This window comes from Pteronotus mesoamericanus, unplaced genomic scaffold, assembly GCF_021234165.1.
Source record: "Pteronotus mesoamericanus isolate MK-2021 breed Mesoamerican mustached bat unplaced genomic scaffold, CSHL_Meso_final contig_78, whole genome shotgun sequence".
NCBI classification, from domain to species: Eukaryota; Metazoa; Chordata; class Mammalia; order Chiroptera; family Mormoopidae; genus Pteronotus; species Pteronotus mesoamericanus.
The window spans coordinates 20,270,113-20,289,049 of record NW_026555258.1 but is presented as its reverse complement, the minus strand read 5'-3'; the positions used below and the strand labels follow the sequence as shown (position 1 = coordinate 20,289,049).

The 18,937-nt window shown below is 51.6% G+C and overlaps 1 protein-coding gene across 3 annotated transcripts in view; it reads right to left on the bottom strand.

Moving 5' to 3' along the window:
- EPB41L4B (erythrocyte membrane protein band 4.1 like 4B) overlaps positions 1-18,546 on the bottom strand; it is a 116,324-nt gene extending 97,778 nt beyond the window's left edge. For all 3 annotated transcript variants that reach the window (XM_054584554.1, XM_054584553.1, XM_054584552.1), the window contains exon 1: positions 18,241-18,546. In XM_054584554.1, coding sequence (XP_054440529.1) covers positions 18,241-18,546 — 306 coding nt within the window. The remainder of the gene's footprint in view (positions 1-18,240) is intronic.
- Positions 18,547-18,937: the final 391 nt, after the last annotated feature.

The window sequence follows — 18,937 nt, the reverse complement described above, 5'->3', positions numbered from 1 at the left end:
AACATTCTACCCTATCAAATTTCACGGAAACTGAAATGTTATCTCTGAGAACATTTCTGAGGGACACGGGATTGACTTTTAACCTTGAACTTAAGTACCACAACCTGTGACCTAGCAGAGTAAAAACATCTGATATGGAACAGGACAAGCTCCTCAGTGGACATCCTCAGGCAGCCACCGGGACCAGGGCTTGGTACAGAGCCCTACTCGGCAGCCAAGTTACCAAGTAAGAATATTCTAGAAATCAGCATTATTCAAGTCCTTCATTTTATGGACAGGTAAAATGAGGCCAGAGGTAACTCATGTGGCCAGGAAGCCATGGCAAAGCCTGGAATAGAATGTGAGCCTTCAGACCCTGAGACCAACACGCTTTTCTTTTGGAGGATTACAAGCCTAGAGTCCCTGCTTCTGAAAGGTCAAGAACCAAAATTACAACACCCCCCCCCCCCCCCCCCAAAAAAAAAGAGCCACCCCACAGCAACTGCAATGTTAAAAACTCTGACTATAAAAAGCACTTGGTTTGGGGGAAGTATTTCTGGCTTTTTTAAATGGTTGACCAGGAATAAAATAAGTAGCCTGAACCATGCGGGACAAAGGAAAAAACAAAATGAAACCCAATTTGTGCCTGACTAAACAGTAACATGCAATTAAAATGATGGATGTCTTGGTGCCAGAGGTTGAGTTTGAAACAAGCTGCTGGAGGAAGGGCCGTCCTGAAAATAAATCGACAAATTATGTTTTGCAGCCAGATTTCAGATTCCCCCTCTGTGCAGTCCTGGAAGCGGATAATTCCACAGAAGTAAACATGCAACAAATTACCAGAAAACCCAGCCAAGAGACCGGAACAGCGGGAACTAACTTTGAGGGGACGAAGTCCCCCATCCATCCTGCAACTTGGTATGTGGCTACATTTGCAAAGTCAGGCAGGTCCGTGCTACTTTGCACACGGGAAGCTTCCCTGACTGTGCAGCCCTGGCAGGACTGTGCCCCTTATCTCAGCCGAGCCCTCTCCAGCTCCGAAAGCACAGCCCGGATATGGCAACACACCCCACGAGGCAGGGGCTGAAGGCTCGGGCTCTAGGGGGTCGGAGTCCTGCCTCGGTTACTCTGCTTAGGCTGAGTTTGGTGTCAGAAAATTTCTTACCTGGGAAGAATGTTTGAGGATGAAACGGAAAAATAGATTTAACAGGGCAGGACACCAGGTTTTGCCCACAGAACATGCCTCCTGACAGAGGGGCCTCATTCTAGGCAGCATGCCCATTCATAGGGGAAGATGAGTTCTGTGGGGTCTAAATGACAGGGGAGTGTTATGGGCTGAACTGTGCCCCCCTCCTGCCCTGCCTCCAAAATTGAGCCCTAAACTCCAGTGCTTCGGAATGTGGCTATGCTTGGAGATAGAGCCTTAGAAGAAGTAATTAAGTTAAAATGAGGTAACTAGGGTGGGCCCTAATCCTACCTGACTGTGTACACCCCACCCCTGCCCACAGGGAAAGGGCCCCCTGAGGACACAGGAAAAGGGCGGCCGTCTGCAAACCAATGAGAGAGGTCTCAGAGGAAACCCATCTTGATTTTGGACTTCCAGCCTCCAGGTCTGTGTGAAAAGAAATTTCTGTTGTCGAAGTCCCGCATTCTGTGGTATTTTGTTACAGAAGCCCGAACTAACACAGGCAAGTTAGGACCAGGCGTGTGTCTGGGCTCCACCACTCACAAACAACAGGATCCCAACGAAGCACCTTTACCTTTCGGAGCCTGTTTCCTGCCTGTAAAGGGGAGACAACATGGCGCCCCTTCCCCCCGAGGGACAGGGAGGCTGAGATGAAAACATGAGCAGAGAGCCTCATCCGGCACGGCCACGGCCGGCTCCCCGCAGGGCCGGGGTGCGCCAGGACCTCCAACTCTAAGCTCCGAGAACTTCCCACCGCATCCCTCTGGAGATCCAGAGCCTTTGCTGGGTAGCAGGCGGCCTATGGACACTTTGCATGGTGCTCCTGGGGCTGAATCGATGGTGAGGCCTGTCCCCCAACAGCCTGGCTGCTGCTTGAGCCATGGCACAGTCCTGGAGCCCAAGTTTCATGGGCCCCACCCATGGCTGGGATTCCTTAAGTGGGCACACTGAACCCAGCTGGCAAATGTGCCTGAATTTTAGTACTTTCAGTGATCACACCAAGGGCTAAGGCACAGAAGCTTAGAGCTATTTACTTGGCTCTGTGTGCATATAAGAGTACCAAAAAGGTTAATGAGTAGAAAAGCACATAAAACCTGTAACCTTGTCTATGGTGAGCTTGGCAGTTAAGGTCATAAAGCTATAAATGAGGCGCCACCATCCATTCATTGGATGGGGGTATCCAAATAAAGCTGTCTTTTTATGATTGGCCTTTGATTTTTCTTCTCTCTTTTCTATTTTCTCCCCCTACCCCACCCCTTTCTCTCTCTCTCTCTGTCTCTCTTTTTGGTGAGTCAGTAGTCTTTTTAAAAAACATTTCCTTCAAGGAGGCAGAGAATGGCACACTCAGATGGAGAAAGGAGGGCGTGAGGTTTACAGCCTCTCTGTACCCTTGGATTTGTAAAGACGGAATTATCACAATAATTCCCCTGGGGTATGTGGTTTAGTTAGTGTGAGCTGTTGCAAGAAGAATGTTGCCTGCAAGTTCACCACACAAAAAGTTAGCCTTTCCTCATTCATTAACTAAGAAAAAATGTTTCCAATCATATGTGCATTTTTAAAAGCAACAACTGAATACCAAGCATAAACTAGCATTGTTACGGAATGTTTCTTCAAAACAGAATACACAAACAGGAAATGACTTAACAGAATGAAACACCTAGGTATATCTATCGTAACGTAATTTTTTGTTGCCTTTCACTGCCATGGGTGAATCGTAAGAGGATGCCCATTTCCCCCCGTTCAAGCAGGGCAGATTCAGCTGGCATGGTTTCTCACACAAGACGAGAGTATACCGAAGGACTTCAAATCCATGCCAACAGGTACTCCTACAAGACTGCCGCTGAGTCAGGCGCTGAATCTCCTTGCCCGAATACCTTCTAAAAGACCTACAGAATGTCAGAGTCGGAGGAAAACCTGTAGGGGGTCACCCACATACCGGGCACTTGAGAAATTTATGCTGGTGCACAGAGAGGGAACACCCCACGAGTGAAAGGGGTCATGAGGAGTGGGGGACAGCCCCCACACTGCTCCGGCCCACTGCTCTATGAGAATTCAGACGGTGCGATAAGATCTTCCGATTTTTTAAGAAAGTCTACAAATTTGGATTTTTTAAACATGAAATGTGACTGTTTTTAAAAGCCTTTTATAGACGTCTAGTTTATTTTTTAATTAAAACAGGGCGCACGTAGATTAAAGTGCACAGGCCACGTGTGTACACCTCAAGGAATTGGCAGAATGAACATACCCGTGCAACCACCACCCAGGTCAAAAACCAGAACATTACCCGCCTCCCAAAAGCCCCTGTGTGCGTCTCCCCAATTTCTGCCCCTCTCTCCCTCCCTCCTTCCCTCCCACTGGTACCGCAGATTTGTTTGGCCTGGAATCACACAGCACAGACTTTTTTACAGCTGCGTGGGGACGGGGGGACGGTGCCCCTCCCATTCACGGACCCTGTATCTCTGCACAAAGGCACACAGGTGGCGGAAAGAAAATGAGACCCAAGTGAATTCACCTTCTGTGGATTCACTCACAGCCCAGCCGAGGACTTGGAATCACAGAGGCCTCGAGGAGTCAGAGATAAGGAGGCACTAGCCTCACTAGCCTGGGGTGGGGGTGGGGTGGCCAAAGTCCCGCGGAAGGGGTGGGAGGGCCCATTCCCAGATCCTAGTGACAGCCAAAGGACAGGGGGCAAAAGGACAGAACACCAAAGGACAGGGTGATGACAGGTGCCAGTATGAAGGAGCCAAAGTTCAAAATTCATGGCCACCAAACAGTAGAAAGTAAGAAGCCCAGGCCGTGGCCAGGGTGGCTGGGACCTCCCCAGGGCCACGGAGCCGGCCTTTTCCCAGGAGGGCAAACAGGCGGGGTTCCTGGAAGAATGAACGAAGATCATCTGGTACATTCTTCCTTTAAAAATCGTTTTATTGTGGACAATTTCAAACAAACCCAAAGAAAATAGAAAAGTGTAGTAAACACCTGTCGCTCGGCCTTCACAATTACTCACATTCTCTGTCATCTTCTCCTCTATTCATTCCGCCCCGGCCTTCCACTCTTTTTTTTTTTTTTACATATCTTTTTCGGGGATGGTGGCAAATTTACTGACACCAAAATGCACAAATCTGAGCTGTTCCCTCCTGACAGATGGAAACATCTCTGCAACCCACACCCCATGCCAATCAGCACATTCCCGTCTCCCCACCAAGCCCCCGGGGCCCAAGCCTGTCCGTCCCCGCCCTCCGTGCTCCCCGGCAGCTGAGCAGCTCTCCTCAGTTCTTTGCTCGACGGGTTAGGTTTGCTGGTTCTCGAACTACACGTAAATGGAACTGCAAATGAACCTTGGGTCAGGTTTACTTCACTCAGCATAATGAGCATGAATACAAAGAGAGGAGTTTTAAAAATCAGTTTGGACTGAACTGTAGAGCCGTGCGTCGTCATCGCCCTTCTGGGGACAGCTCTCGCTTTGAAATCAACATTTGAGAGTAAAACGACCCACACTGGCATTCAGAGCCATGATTTTCAATGAATCACTCAAGTGCTGCTTTCTTCCCGGGGCCCCAGGTCCCAGATACCAGTTTCTGCACCTAAAATGGGCAACAACACCCATCCCAGGGCTCTGACCAACAAGAGCTGACTCTCAGTGTCCCCTGAGATGCGAGGCACATCACCTTTCTTTCCCGTCTTCTGCCCTGGCTCATTAAGCAAGAAAACTAGGTAAAAGCACTGAACAGCTGTAGAGATCTCTGCAAACGCAAAAGACATTATCTTCTCGCTAAGCTGGCAGTTGCTTAAGAAAACAGATGCATCTTTGACTCAGACTGGTATCCACCTGGCCCTTGGCTTGGTTCTGTGTATACAGCAGCACCCCCGCCCCCACCCCGTATATGCCTGAGCCTCTTCATTATTTGCTCTTGAAATTCTTATTGCTGCCCTGAAAACGTCAACCCCACTCAGGTGTGGAAGACAAAAGGCGAGTGGCCTAGACTACAGGCTGCCTTCCTTTTCTCATCTGTAAATAGTGACAGGAGCGCTAGCACCCGTGCTCAGGGACTCTGGGAGCTGAGATCATCCACAGGCAGCAGCCACCCAGAAAACAAGCTTCGACAGTCTATAGACGTCAGCGTCTTGTCCCTGGGTTCCAGCCTCCCAGCTGGCCCTGTGACACATGACTTGCATTTAAACCCTTACCAGACTTCCTCTCCAGGTGTCTGACCTGCTGGACCCTCCCACTGGCCTCGTCTAAAGCACAACCAGGAGAGAATCCAGGATTTGCGGCACCTTAAAGCTTATACCAGTTGAAGGACCTCTTAAATAACACGCAACCCTGACCGAGTAGCTCAGCCGGGTACAGCGTCATCCCAATATGCCAAGGTTGCATGTTTGATTCCCTGTCAGGGCACATACAAGAAGCTACCAATGAATGTGTGAATAGGTGCAATGGCAAATTGACGTTCGTCTCTCTTTCTCTCTTTCTCCCTTCCTCTCTCAATCTCAAATCAATTTTTAAAAAATTTTTAAAGAAAGAAAATATCAAAAACATCTTATATTTGCAATCTTGAGAAAACCAAGGACCGAAAAAATAGGGTACTCGGTAGGGCCCCTTGCTGCTGCTGCTCCATCCCAGGTTCTCAGTCTCAGCACCCTGCCATGCATAAATCGTGGGGGTCACGCCTCGGCTTCTCCATCAACTCCACTCCTAAATCCAGCCACCAGACCCATTGGATTCCAAGTCCTCAAACGCCACTGTTCCTGCCATTCCCATCCATGCCCCGTACCACCCTCGTTCAGACACACACAGCAGCCAACAGCCTCTCAGCCTGACCATCCAGGTTCAGTCACCCTGCAGAGCTGAACTCCAAATGGTCGCCGCCTCCCTCCCTGTCTCCCCTGCCCCAGCACCCCACAAGTTGCATTCTGTTTCCAAACAGAGCCTCCCCTTGCCTTCCTCAGTGAGGCTGGTCACCCTGTTCTTCCACCTGGCAATTCTCTGCCACTCAAGATGAAAATCAACCCAGCAGTCACCACCCCCGGCTCCCCCGCCCCCCACCCCCGCCAAAGCCATGCCCAGTGGAAACCCACCGCCACTGCCAAGGAATCCCCCCACGGCTTCCCCTGTCCCACTTCAATGGTGCCCAAGTCACTCTGCCAGGCATTACGGTTAAAGTTGTTCATTCTCGTTTTTAAGAGGGCCTGGCAAGATGCATGCAGTTAAGGAAGGATTACACACCCGACCCCACATGGGTTCCTTTTAAGCAGAGCCCACACCTCTGACAATGTCATATTCCTCGTAAGGCCTTACACATACTAGATGACCCATAGTTTTTGTTGCCACTTTTTAGTTAGTGAAGTAGTTGAAATAAGACAGGTTTTGTAAGTAAACAGAATCAACCATAACTACCCAGAAAACCCATATTCATGGAAGAGCTTACTCACTGAATGAGTTACTAAGATAAATAATGTTGCAGTAATTCAAGTACCTAAATTCTTTCCCTTTCAGAAAATGGGAAGTAATTTTTGCATTTTTCTTTGGGGGTCTCTTTAATGAAGAGGAACTATCCACCACAGCTTTTAGAGCAAAACTAAATGCAATACTTCCGGGTTTCAAAGCAAAACAAGTGCTATGTGGAATACTGTGGTATCTTGAACAAATACTTCTGACCTTGGGTCCCCCGCTCTCCCATTAAACTATCTCATATCTAGATCTCCTTTGCTCAGCTTTCATCCTGGGAGATCCCCTGGGATCTGCCACTGCCGGCTTCTGGGCATAAACTGGGGCCAGTTCCAGGCCAGTCTGCACCCTGACCATCTACTGCCACTGAAGCCACCGGACACAGACTGCAATGACTGAGCAGGTGGCATGGGTCCTGGGTCTCAGGCCCCGGCAAACAGGAACAAAATGAAATGCCAGAATGTGCAGCGGGTCAACAACCTCTCATGAGCCCTCACACTCGGGGCTTGCCTGGGGGAAGCCCGCTTCCATTTCAAGGGCAGGGGTCTGGGCCCTGTTTCTTCTGGGCCAGGGAAGAACCACAGGGCGCTTTCAGAAGAGCTGGGGGAGTCTAGGAGAGGCAGAGAGGCATTGCTGAATGTCACTCCGCCACTGGGAGTAGGAGCCTGGAGGGCTGCGTGCAGGAAACTGCTCTTATTACACGCCAATTACTGCTCATTTGCTACAGGTGAGCAGCAGCTGGCTGCACGGCGCAGCAGCGGGGGTTCTGCGGCAGACAGGAACAGTCTGCCGGCCGGAATGGGGCTTCGGACCATGTGGTCTCCAAGCGCTCCTCGCAAGGTAAAACCCAGTGGTCCCCACAGCCCTACAGTCTGCGCAGTCTCCTGTCTCTCTGAAGTGTTCATCGAATCTGAGTTCCCTGAAATGTCTGCGGGCAGCTGCATCCACGTGAGATGGGAAGGGCTCACTGGGGGCTTCCCCCCAGAAAGTGTAGAGTAAGAAAGAGAAAGAATCCAAGGTCAAGGAGACATTCCAAACCAGGGTCAAGAAGGTGGACACAGAAGAAGAAAAGACAGTTTTTAACAAACCTACTGAAAACTTTTTAAAGACGGAGTTTCAAACTTTTCAAAGCCCCATCCAATGGGCGCTCCCTCCCTGGCAGCGTCCGCAGCAAGGAGCAGGACTCCTGGGGGTACTATTTCAAGGCTCAGTGCTTTAACATATGCCCATCTGGCCACTGGGAAAGCGGGTCTCCTGCTGTTCTCTCTGAAATTTTCCAGGTCATGCATTTTTCCCTCCACTCTCCTCACCTTAGGCCTTCCTTTGAGCTTATTTAAAACTCTCTATAGCACTTTTCACACCAGGTATAGTGACTTATCTCCACTTAAAGCTTCTTAAGGACGAGAAGCCTTTCTTATTGTTCTGTGTGCCCTGACTCAGAGGCTTTAAATAAAACCAGTTCCCTGAACCAACTGTAGAACTGAAGTGAACACAACAGACCTTGCACTTGGCTCACCAAAAGCCACCAGCAGCATGTAACTCCAGGTCATTCACAGCAAAACTGAAGTCAGAGCATTAATTCCTCCTTAGTGAGGAAAGGCCTGCGAGCATATGGATCTGAAGCCTTAAAGAGAAGGGCTCCCTCTGGTTCCGTCGAGGTTACTGCCTCAGAAGAGGAAGGTGGTATGGGAGACAAGCTCCTAACGACGAGGAGGGAATGAGGTAAACACAAGAGAAAAATACAATTCAGCTTAAAAAAAAACAAAAGGTAAAAATCACAGACTACGTATTCCAGGAAGAAATACAGATGGTTCATAAGCAGGCACAGAGATAGGCAAGCCCATTAATAACCAGGGAAAAGCGAAGACCATGTGGAGTTCCCCTAACTCCCATCAGACTGGAAAATAAAACAGAGAAGCTGCACCGAAACAAGTGATGGAGAAGATGGATCAGCAGACGTTCTAACATGCTACCAGGACTCCGGGAAGAACAATTCAAACACCCCTAAAGGGCTCTGCCCACCACTTGCCGCCATTCCACTCCTGGGCACAGACCCCGGAAGAACGCTTGCTCGTATAAGGGCACCAGGAGACCAATTCCAGACGGTTCAAAGCAGCATAATTTTCTAACAGCCCCAAACTGAAAACATCCCCAATATCCATCAACAAAGGACACATTATTTATAGAGTTCTGCAATGGAATAATTATAGCTACCCCATCAACAGGTACGCATCTCACAGACACAGTACTGAGTGAAAACTCCATTTATATAAGGTTCACAAACACGCAAAACTAACAATATAGTGTTTAGGGAAACACACATAGGCAGCAAACCACCAGGAAAAGGAGAGGGCGAAAGACAAATTCAGGAAGTGGGAGGGTGGGGAGGTTAACAGCCTGGTGATGCTCTTTGTTCTTCAGCTGGGTGGTGGGGACATAAATGTTCGTTGTTATTATTTCCTTTACACTATTCATGTTCTAGGCACTCTTTTGTATTTAATTTTCATCATTAAAAAATTGAGAAAATCTGCTATACAGAGGACTTGCCAATACTGAGCAACTCAGACAAAAATATCAGGGGAAAAAGCGAAGGCCAGACAACCTGGGAGAGAGATGGGCCCAGAGAAGAGTCCCAAGGGACAGATGCCAGAATGGCAAGAATAAAACCAGGAAGAAGGGCTGGGTTCATCCAAGCCTCCAATGGCGGTGCCACTCATGAACAGGCAGGACTGAGTCAGGACGGCCCAGACCAGCACAGAAATCCATAATTCAGAAGAATGGATAAATACATACACTGGACTACTATTCAGCCATAAACAAGGAATAAAGCTCTGACACTTGCTACAACAGGGATGAACCTGGAAGACATCATGCTAAGTGATAGAAGCCAGACGTAAGCGCGGAAGTACTGTACGATTGATTCCACCTACATGAGGCACCTGGAATAGCCAAGTTCACAGAGACAGAAAGCGGAATGGTGGTTGCCGGGGGCTGGGGGCGGGGTGCAATGGGGAGTTAGTGCTTCGGGAGCTCAGAGTGTCAGTCTGGGAAGATGGACATGTTCTGGAGATGGATGGTGGTGATGGTTGCCCAGCAACGTGAATGTACTTAACGCCACTAAACTGCACACATTAAAATGGTAAGTTGTATGCTACATTTTACCCCAAGTTTTAAAAATCCGTAATTCAAAACAGGTGCAGTTGAACAGAGAGCGCAGGGTAAAGGAGAGGCATCGTCAGGCCTCCTCACCTGCCTGAGCACCTGTAAGATAGGTACAGTCAACAACATTCAGGACACGAAGCAGGTACAGAGGAGGCCCAGAGAGGCAGAGCTGAGTGATGCGGACTCCGCAGGCACCTGCAGAGCCAGGCAGTCCTTGTCCTCCTGCCTCTCCGCTGGGGCTGAGCTCAGTGCTGCGAGACAGGGAGGCTCGGGATGATCCCACGGGTGGCCCAGGACCCCTGGGGTATCATTTTCCAGTTCTTAACTTCAAAAAGAAAAGGCTGGGCACTCAGCAAGTGAGGACTTTGGGGGAAAGAACCTGCAAAACAAAGGCTGAGAAGTGGTAGGCAGATGCCCAAATGCCAAGAGGCTGAAAGCAAAGAGGTTCAGGAGAGACGAGGGGTTTATTGTATGAACTCCTGATCTTCTGAATCACAAAGCATTCCAACCTTCCCAGGGAGTCGCAAGGGGCACACGTGTCCCCCAGGAAGGCTGGGCATGCACAGCATGGGCTGGCGGGGAGAGCACTGGAAAATGAGTCAGGGAACCTAGATTCCACTCTGGCTCCACCACACTTACTAACTAGCCGAGTGGCCCAAGGCCATCTGTGAGACGGTGCATAAAGAGGACAATAAGACCTTCCCAGACATGGCAATTAAGGGAAATAACTCACAGATTCCGCCAGCCTTGCAGGTAGGACTGCCGATAAATAAGGTAAGATACCAGGTGCTTTGCTATCAACCTCCAACCCCAAGAGACAAATAGAGATGGATATTAGTCACATCTCACTCACACACACACCCACACACACACACACGCACACACACAGAATGAGGGATGAATCTAAGTAATTCAGAATAAGCATAAAAAGCAAAAAGGGCAACACACTGGCGAGAAGTGTGTCAGGAAGGCTTGGGTGGCGGGGCGGGGGGAGGGTAAGGATGCACACGGTGCTTACAAAAATACACGAAAGCACAAAGATTTAAGGGAACAAAGTGAAACCAGCCACTTACTATGTGGCGGAGTGGGAATATGTAAAATGCTCTTCTTTGTGATAGTTTTAACGTGGCTCTATTAAGCACTTTCTAAAAAACAGCCTACTTCTGACCGGAATGTTGACAAATTATGGTCATCAAATGCAGAATGCACTTGAGGCAAACTTACATTCTGAGGCTCGGGACCTTGGGTCCTCATCCCCCTCGGGGAAGTCGGGGTTGGGGGACAGGGAGGATGGGGGCTAGGCTCAGCCCCCATCCCCGCTCCGACGGCAGACAAGCCTTCCCAGGCCACAGATCTGTCCAAGCATCCATCTGCAGCTCTGTGGCGTGGGCAAGTTCCTTAACCTGTCTGCTGAGCCCTTTCTCCCCTCTACAAATCAGGGATGGCAACCGCAACCACCACCAGAGTTTCTGTAAGGATTCAACAAGACAATTATTTAAACACTTAGCACAGTATCGGGCAGAATGGTCTGCAAGCCTTGGCCCTTACTAAGTGCTCAAGACACTCCTGTTCTACAAAGTTTCCTCACTCGTATTTTAAAATTCAGGGTCTTGGCCAGGGCTCCTAATCCTCCCCTACCCCGAGGAGCCTGAGCCAGGGTAGGAGGTTTTCTGGCTCCCATGCTCCCTGCATTTGCGTCTGTTGTGCCTCAACACCTTCCCATCAAATCAAATCAAACGGCTGAACTTGCTATGCAGCCTTTGGACCAACCTGGTGGCACCTGGAGCATCGAACCTTCTCCGACTCCTCTCCCTTCCTGCCCCCCGTCCCACCCGCCGCAGTCAGCTGCTCACCCCCTGCACTACGCGCTCATGCAGGGTGACTGGTGAGTTACCTATTTACAGTCTCCCCTTCTAGATGGGAACTACCTCATCCTTCCTGAACCCCTCCCCAAGGCTTACTGCAGCATAAGGGCTCAATAAACCTTTGCCGAATGAAGAAAATATACCATGGGCAAACAAAAACAGTTGGGGAGACAATTAAAAAAAACCCGAAATTAAAATCAAGTGGGACTAGTGAGATACATCCGGCTCTAAAGGGAAGCCAAAGAGGCTGCAGAAGGGAGCTGGGGACACACCTGGGAGGCTGCAAGGGCGCAGCCCACCTCTGCCAGGTCGGCTTTGGCTGGTGGCAGAGCGCGGGCAACCCTGGGAGAGCACGAGAGTGGTGACCGCCCCCAGTCACGTGTTCAGAACACACGCAAGGGGACTCTGCGGCCACAGCAGCAGGACCTTGAACCTGCTGGCATCAGAGGTGATTGCAGGGAGGGGCTCCGAGGATGGGGAGCTTGCTTCTCGCAGGCAGGGCAGCAGGCAGCACACGGCTCACATGGCCACTGGGGATGCTCCGCCCCAGCTAAGGGTCCCAGAGAACGTAAAAAGGGGGTGAGGGCCCCACCCTAAAGAGAAACACAATCGGGGTCTGTGTATGGTTCCTACTGAACTGTGCTAAAGTGGGGACAGGGACATTCATCAACCCATATCGAGTCACCATTTTAAAGGCATATTTATATGGAAAAACCAAAGGAAAAGGTACAGATGGATACACACCACAATTTAACAGTGGTTATTTCTGATGAGATATTTAAATGATGTCTTCTCTTGCTTCTCCACATTTTCTAATCATTCTACTTGAAGCTTGTTCTAGTGTGAAATGAAAGTGAGGGAGGGAAGCACATGTCGACCTGAAAAAAAACACCAAGAGGGATCAGCAGCCGACCCTGCCCGCAGGCAGCTGCCAGGGGCCGGGGGAGGAAGGCAGACCAGCTGCCTGCAGGACAGACGGCTCTGTCCAGCCAGAGCGGATGGAAGAGGCAGGCAGGGGGCCCGGCCCCGAACAGGACAATTCTCCTCCAGGTGGAGCATTGCTGTGGTTACGCAGTGAATTTTTTTCTAAGTCCCTGAGCAAGAATTTAAGCGGAAGTTCTACTTGCCCCCGCCTCTGCTATTTCAAAATTAAACAGACATGTGCCTTCTCCACAGTGGTGCGCCAGAGACAAAATTCAGTGAGATTATGAGATTGTGCACGTGCAAGTGCTTAGTGAGTTAATATTTGTTCAGCCCTGGACCCAGCGCAGGGTCATGTTCCCCACACTGGGGAGGCTGGACAGACTCCCCCTACCCGACCCCATATTGATCCTGACTCTCTAGCACGTGTGGAACCAGAGTTAGAGATTGTACCTGCATCCCATTTGGGAAGGATGTTCACCATCCACAACCTCTCCAACCCTTCTTTTTCTTTCTTTTTTTTTTTTTAAAAAAGGGATTTTAAAAAGTATACAAATTCCGGACACATAGAGGTTTCCAAAGCTTCTCCTCCCCATGGTCCCATTCACAGGCTGGGAGGGGGTGGGCGTGGGGTAAACGCTGGAGGGCCACCTTGAGCGCTGAACACCTTTGGCCCACGGGGGCAGGAAAAAGCCAGCCACCCAGTAACCTGGGATAAGGCAAGGTGCTCACGGCAGCCAGAACCTTGGGAGAAGAGGGAAATGAGGAGCTGCCTTCTCCTATTTTGTGGGGTGTCTTCTATGGTCCCTCCTTTCTTCTCACAACCGATGTGAGCTACCCTTGCCCTCCCAGCTAGACGCCAGTCTGCCTCCACCCCCCTCCTCCCCCATACACTCAACTGACTCCACCTGCACACTGCTCTGGCACTCTGCCCCTTGTCCTGGCCAGGCCTTGTCGCCAGGCACCGGGACTATTGCAACAGCATAATTGGTCTCCCGTCCAGCCGCCGGCCTGAGTCTCCCCCACTGACCCCGCCCCAGCAGTTTTCAATGCATGGTGGGGCCGGTGTTTTTCATCAGAAAAACACTTTCATCAGAACCACTCGAGGTACTTGTTTAAAAAATAGTCCTGCTTTCTGAACTACTGAATCAGAAATTCTGGGAATTTTAGCAGAAGAAAAGAAAAATCCCAGATGAACTTTGCATACACTGACGTTTTAGAGAACCATTTTGCTGGAGTTTCCCACTGTTTAGGGGACTGTGTCCTACTTACAACTGCCAGAAACCTATCCCCCCACCCCACCCCGCCATGGTCCTGTGTTCGGACGAGGGGTCAGACTGCTTTCCCACCACTGATCCTACGCTCGCTCACCCAAAAGCTGGATGATCAGCGTTCCCAAAGTAGCGCGATCCAACTCTTCACTGAGTAACTAAAGGTAACTCACTTTAGAGTCACAGGCCTCAGTTTCCCATCTACACAATGGGTAGGATATGTGCTGTCTAGGGTCCCTTTCAACTCCTCAAAAGGCATATGATCTTTACGTTGCATCACGTATATTTTGTTGGATCAGAAGTTCCAGTTGTAAAATCTTAAAATCTTGCATTTCTCTGTTTGGGGTAGGGAATTGGGGCAGGGGGTGGGGGTAGGGTTGTATACTTTGCTCATCCAAAGCGAAACTTTTAAAAACTGTCTCTCATACTACATCTAACTTCCAAGTTCCAATAAAGGAGAGCCGAGCCATGTTTAACTGTCCTGGTGCAGCTTAATGTTCACTACCGGAAATTTTTCCAAATCCTTATCTGTAGGCCAAAGAAGTGTGCGACGTAAGAATACAACCAAGCAGCAACCCTTCAGCACCCTGCCATTTACTGAGGCTGTTTGTATCCTTCTTGTCACATAATCCTCCCACCATCCCCATTTTAAAGACCAGAAAATCCAGGCTCAAAGAGCTTAAGTTGCCCAAGGCTGCCTAGGCAACCGGCAAGACTCAACCATGGCTCTGCTAACCCTGAAACTCCCGTTCGCACTGTACCACCGCGAGTCAACGTGGAGTTCCAGAAACAATGAAACCAATTGTGCCAACTGCAATACTGGCCAACAAAGCCATGCCCTCCAAGGCAGAGTGGGAGTGCTAACCAGCCAACCACACATCCTAACAGCTTTGCGCACGGAGCTGCTGGGAGACTGCATGCAGGGGAGTGGGGAGACGGGGCTGAGCAACAGCCGCACGAGCAAGAGCGGTGCCAGGGATTTAGTCAACAGAGAGCTAATATGAGTCAACAGTGGGTGCCGCTGCCAAGCACACGAATGGGATCTTCAGCCGCATTAATAGAAGGAAAGTGTCTAGAGGAGGCTGAGGGAGTCCTGCCCTGCTCTGACCAGACCACACCCGAGGGCTGGGCTAACCAAGGAGAGGCACCTTCTAAGGCAAGAGCAGCTCTTCTGAGGAGGAATGTTTCAGAGTGGCATTCTGGTTGGTACGGTGAGCCAAGGACTCCCTTGGAAGCTGGTTTGTAAAGCCAACCCATGTTAGGCTGCATGTTATAGATGGATTTAAAAAAAAAAAAAAAAGGTCCTTTAATTCACATTTTATCAAGGATTAAGAAACCACCAACTATCTCCCCCGCAGAGGTGCTAAGGCATGCAGCCCACCCCGCCAAAGGGGTCTCCAGGCCCTGTCAGAAGAGGATCGCTGGAGAAGACAATCACAGTTGCTTTTTCCCCTCATCAGACATAGCTATAGGGCTGTGGCCTGGCCAAGAAGTAATGTGACACACTAGCTATTCGAAAAATGCACAAGGGACACTGGATCTGAGATCCTATCATCTCAAATGTCAAAGTCTCCAGGAAGTCCTCCCACTTCCTCCAGGCTGTCCATCCCCAGCATCTTGTCTGGGTGAGCTTGACATAACATCACTTGGATTAAAATGGTATGTTTCCCAAGAGCCCCAAGGCCACCTCTCATTCTCCCTTCTGTCCATGGCACAGCGCTTGGCACACTGGAGATGCCTAGTAAATGTTGACTGAACGAGGCAATTTCAGAACGCGAGTGTCTGGGCCAGGGCTAAAAAAATGGCTTCTGACGATGCACAACCACTGTTAGTATGCTTAACAAAGACTGAGGCTAACGCCACCAGAGGATTTTAATTACAAAGGAGCCACAGTTAGCTTGGCAAGCGCCTGTGGAAGTGGCTGGAGACAGAAAATCCAGCTGAGTGATACGGCAAAGGTAAATCCCATCCGCGAGACTGGCAGCCGTGCGACCGGGGAGCCCAGGAAGTGGTCAATATCCAGGGACACAGAGACACAGAGAAGGGGCATATTGACAAGAGGGGCCAAATGCCAAAAAGGATGGCGCAAAAAGGGAGTCTGGTGAAATGGGTCTGAGGCAGGAGCCCACGTGTTATACAAGTTCACAGGGATCTGGCTGCCCGGCGCTAATGTCGTAACTCCCGAGAATTACAAGAACTAAAACTCTGATCTAGGAAGACTAGGAGACTGAGACGCAGTTATGATACCTACCAAATCTTTAAATCAGAGCTCATGGGTGACTCTTCTTTATCTTTCCTTCCTGAGGGCTCATGTGACCCAAGACAGCACTTGCTTTTTATTTGCTTTTTATTTGCTTTTGGATAGAGATTGTGTGTGTGTATAAATAAAATTTGAGGTTCACTAAATCACATCTTAAAGCATCTAAATATCTGCCATCATCATAAGAAAACTAGGTGAATTTTTTGGTCAAGTAGCCTTTTATAAAGTGAAGAAACGTTTCAGGATACAAATTATTCACCTCCCCCCCACCCCCCACCCCCCACCCCCCACACACAAAGGCTCCCCCAGCTGTAATAAGTGAGCATTCTGCCCTGACCTGTTCATTTGTGTACCTGTTTGGGTCTATTCACTACGCATGCACTTTACTCAGCTTACATTTTTCATGTGAGAAACACCACTTAAGCCTGTACCACAAACCTGACAGAAGCAATGCATTTTATAAATGAACCATCCCCAGGGAACAGAGGAGGAAAAAACCCCATCAGCAAGGAGCACTGTCAAAGTTCCCAAAGAGAGCATTCCTTTCCCAGATCAGAGATGCAAAATACGCCACATCCTCTCCAGGCACAAGCTGCGGGCTCCAGAGGCAGCCGGCTCCCCTGTGCACTCCTCCCGGCTCTCTGGCTCTTCGGGCCTCCTCTCCCGGCTAAATAAAAACTACAGAGCCTCAATCTTGGGCAGCAGCAGCGGCGTTTTAATGCTATTTTAGACAACAGCTCTAAAGCATCGGAATGTTGGCTCCTTTTCCATGAATAAAAAAACCCCAAAAGGGTATTACCATAACAAAATGATATCCTATAGAGAGCACTAAGAGCCACGAAAATAAAATTGTCATAAATTGAAACTGTCTCGAAATTAAACCTACACAAGGACGCATTACACCCCAGGCCAGGCAGGCTCTGATTTTCCCATCTAAAATCCTCACAATGTTCCTAGTTCTCTCCTGAAGTCCAGTGAATTTCTCCCACCCCGGAAGGCCTAAATGCTTCTTTTTTTTTGGAAGTCCGGGAATGTTCCCCGCCCTTAAAACCCACGAGAAGACCTATAACATTCATCTAAAGCTCAATCGCTGCTGTGTCCTCAGTCACACCCAAAGATTCCCAAAGGCACCGTCTGCCGCAGCGCCGGGTGCACAGTAGGCGCCCCATTAATGTGCAGATTTGATTTGATCAGATCTGCCCCCTAGGCTGGAAAGACGCCTAGAGGCTAGAAAGGCGCGTTGGTAGCTGGAATCCCTGGCGGGGACAGCAGTGCCGGCCTAGCTCTCCTCTGGAGAGGGGCGGGGTGCAACCACCTGTGGGCGGGTGGCCGGGGACTCAAGCCTGGGCGCCGCCGCCACCCCGGGGTGCCTCGGAGGCCCCACGCACGTAGACCCAGGTAAAGTCCGGCGCGCCAGGCCCCGTGGACGCCCCGGGGCCGACTGCCGGCGCCCAAGCAAGGGCTCTGCGGGCTCAAAGTTGGCCAGGTTCAAGAGAGTCGATTCTAGAGTTAGTTCCCAAGTCGCCCAACCACCTGCGAGTATGCGAGCCAGAGGGGCTCTTTGGGATGGGGAAGGGGCGGTGGAACACCGAGAGGGGATGAGGAGAGAACGAATATGGTCCCCTTATTCCCTCCCAAAGCTGGGCACCTGCCGGGCAGCAGGCGTGGGGGCTTCTCCCTGCCATCTCATCAAGGTTTGGTGGCGACTTTGACGGGGTGGGGGGCAAGCGGGCCACGCCACGGCAGCCCCGCATTGCTTTGACATTTTCTAACCAGTATCCCTGCACCAAGAAGGCCCCGGCTGGAATCTGGGGGGCGAAGGGGTACACCTGTCACCAGCGTCGGGGGCGGGGACTTAAGACTTGGGGAGTGGGTGCACTAGGGAGGGGTGGCCCAAAGGACGAGGTGGGAGCCACAGAAGGTGTAACACAGCAGCGAAACATGCCAAGGAGGGGGCGCGGGCCAGGGATGGGGCCCCAAAAGACCGGGGAGGGTGGCTCGAGAGGGAACAGGGTTAAGGAGTACGCTCAGAAGATGGGGGAGGGGAAAGGTACAAGGGGAGCGCCCCAGAGGGAAGCATAGGAGGAAGGGGGCTAACCCAAGGGTCGCGGGGTGCCAGTTCCCCCGACTGGTCCCGCTTCGTCACTTACCGGCAGGTCCACGCTCACTTCGGTCCCGTCCAGCAGAAAGACGCGGCAGTAGAGGGTGGCCTTGGCGGCGCCGGCGGCGGAGATGTGCACGGCCGCGCCGCCCGTGAGCAGGGGCCCTCCGCCGGCCGGGAACACGCTGCCCCCGGGCGCGGCGGGCAGCGGCGAGGAGGCGGCGGCGGCGGCCGGCCCCCCCCGCGGCCCCCCGTCGCGCTCGTCCCCCAGCCCGGCGGCTCCGCGCCCTGCAGCTCCCCGCGCGTAGAGCTGCATCGAGCGGCGGCCAAAGGTCCGGCGTAGGAACCGCAGCATCCTGGCTGGGGGCGCCCCCTGCCTCCGCCCCTTGCGCCGCCGCCGCTGCGCCGCCGCCCGGGAGCACCCCGCGACGCCGTCAGTGCCCGCAGCCGCCCGCGCCGCCTCCCGCGGGCTGCGGCCCGGGGCTCGCTCCCGCCGAGGCCGAGGCCGAGGCCGCGCTCCGGCTGCCTGCGGGGTGCGCCGGCCGGGCCAGCACCGCCTGCGAGTGGACGCGGGCGGGAGGGCGCGCTCCGGGCAGCCCCGAAGCCGTCCCGCCAATGCCGCCGCGCGCTCTCTCGCGCCGGCGGCCTGCGCTTGCTGAGGGGTCGCTCCCGACGGCCGGCCGCGGGAGTCCGGGGCTGCGGGGGGCGTGGGGGCGGGCTGCGGGCTGCTCCCGCGCCGGGCTTCG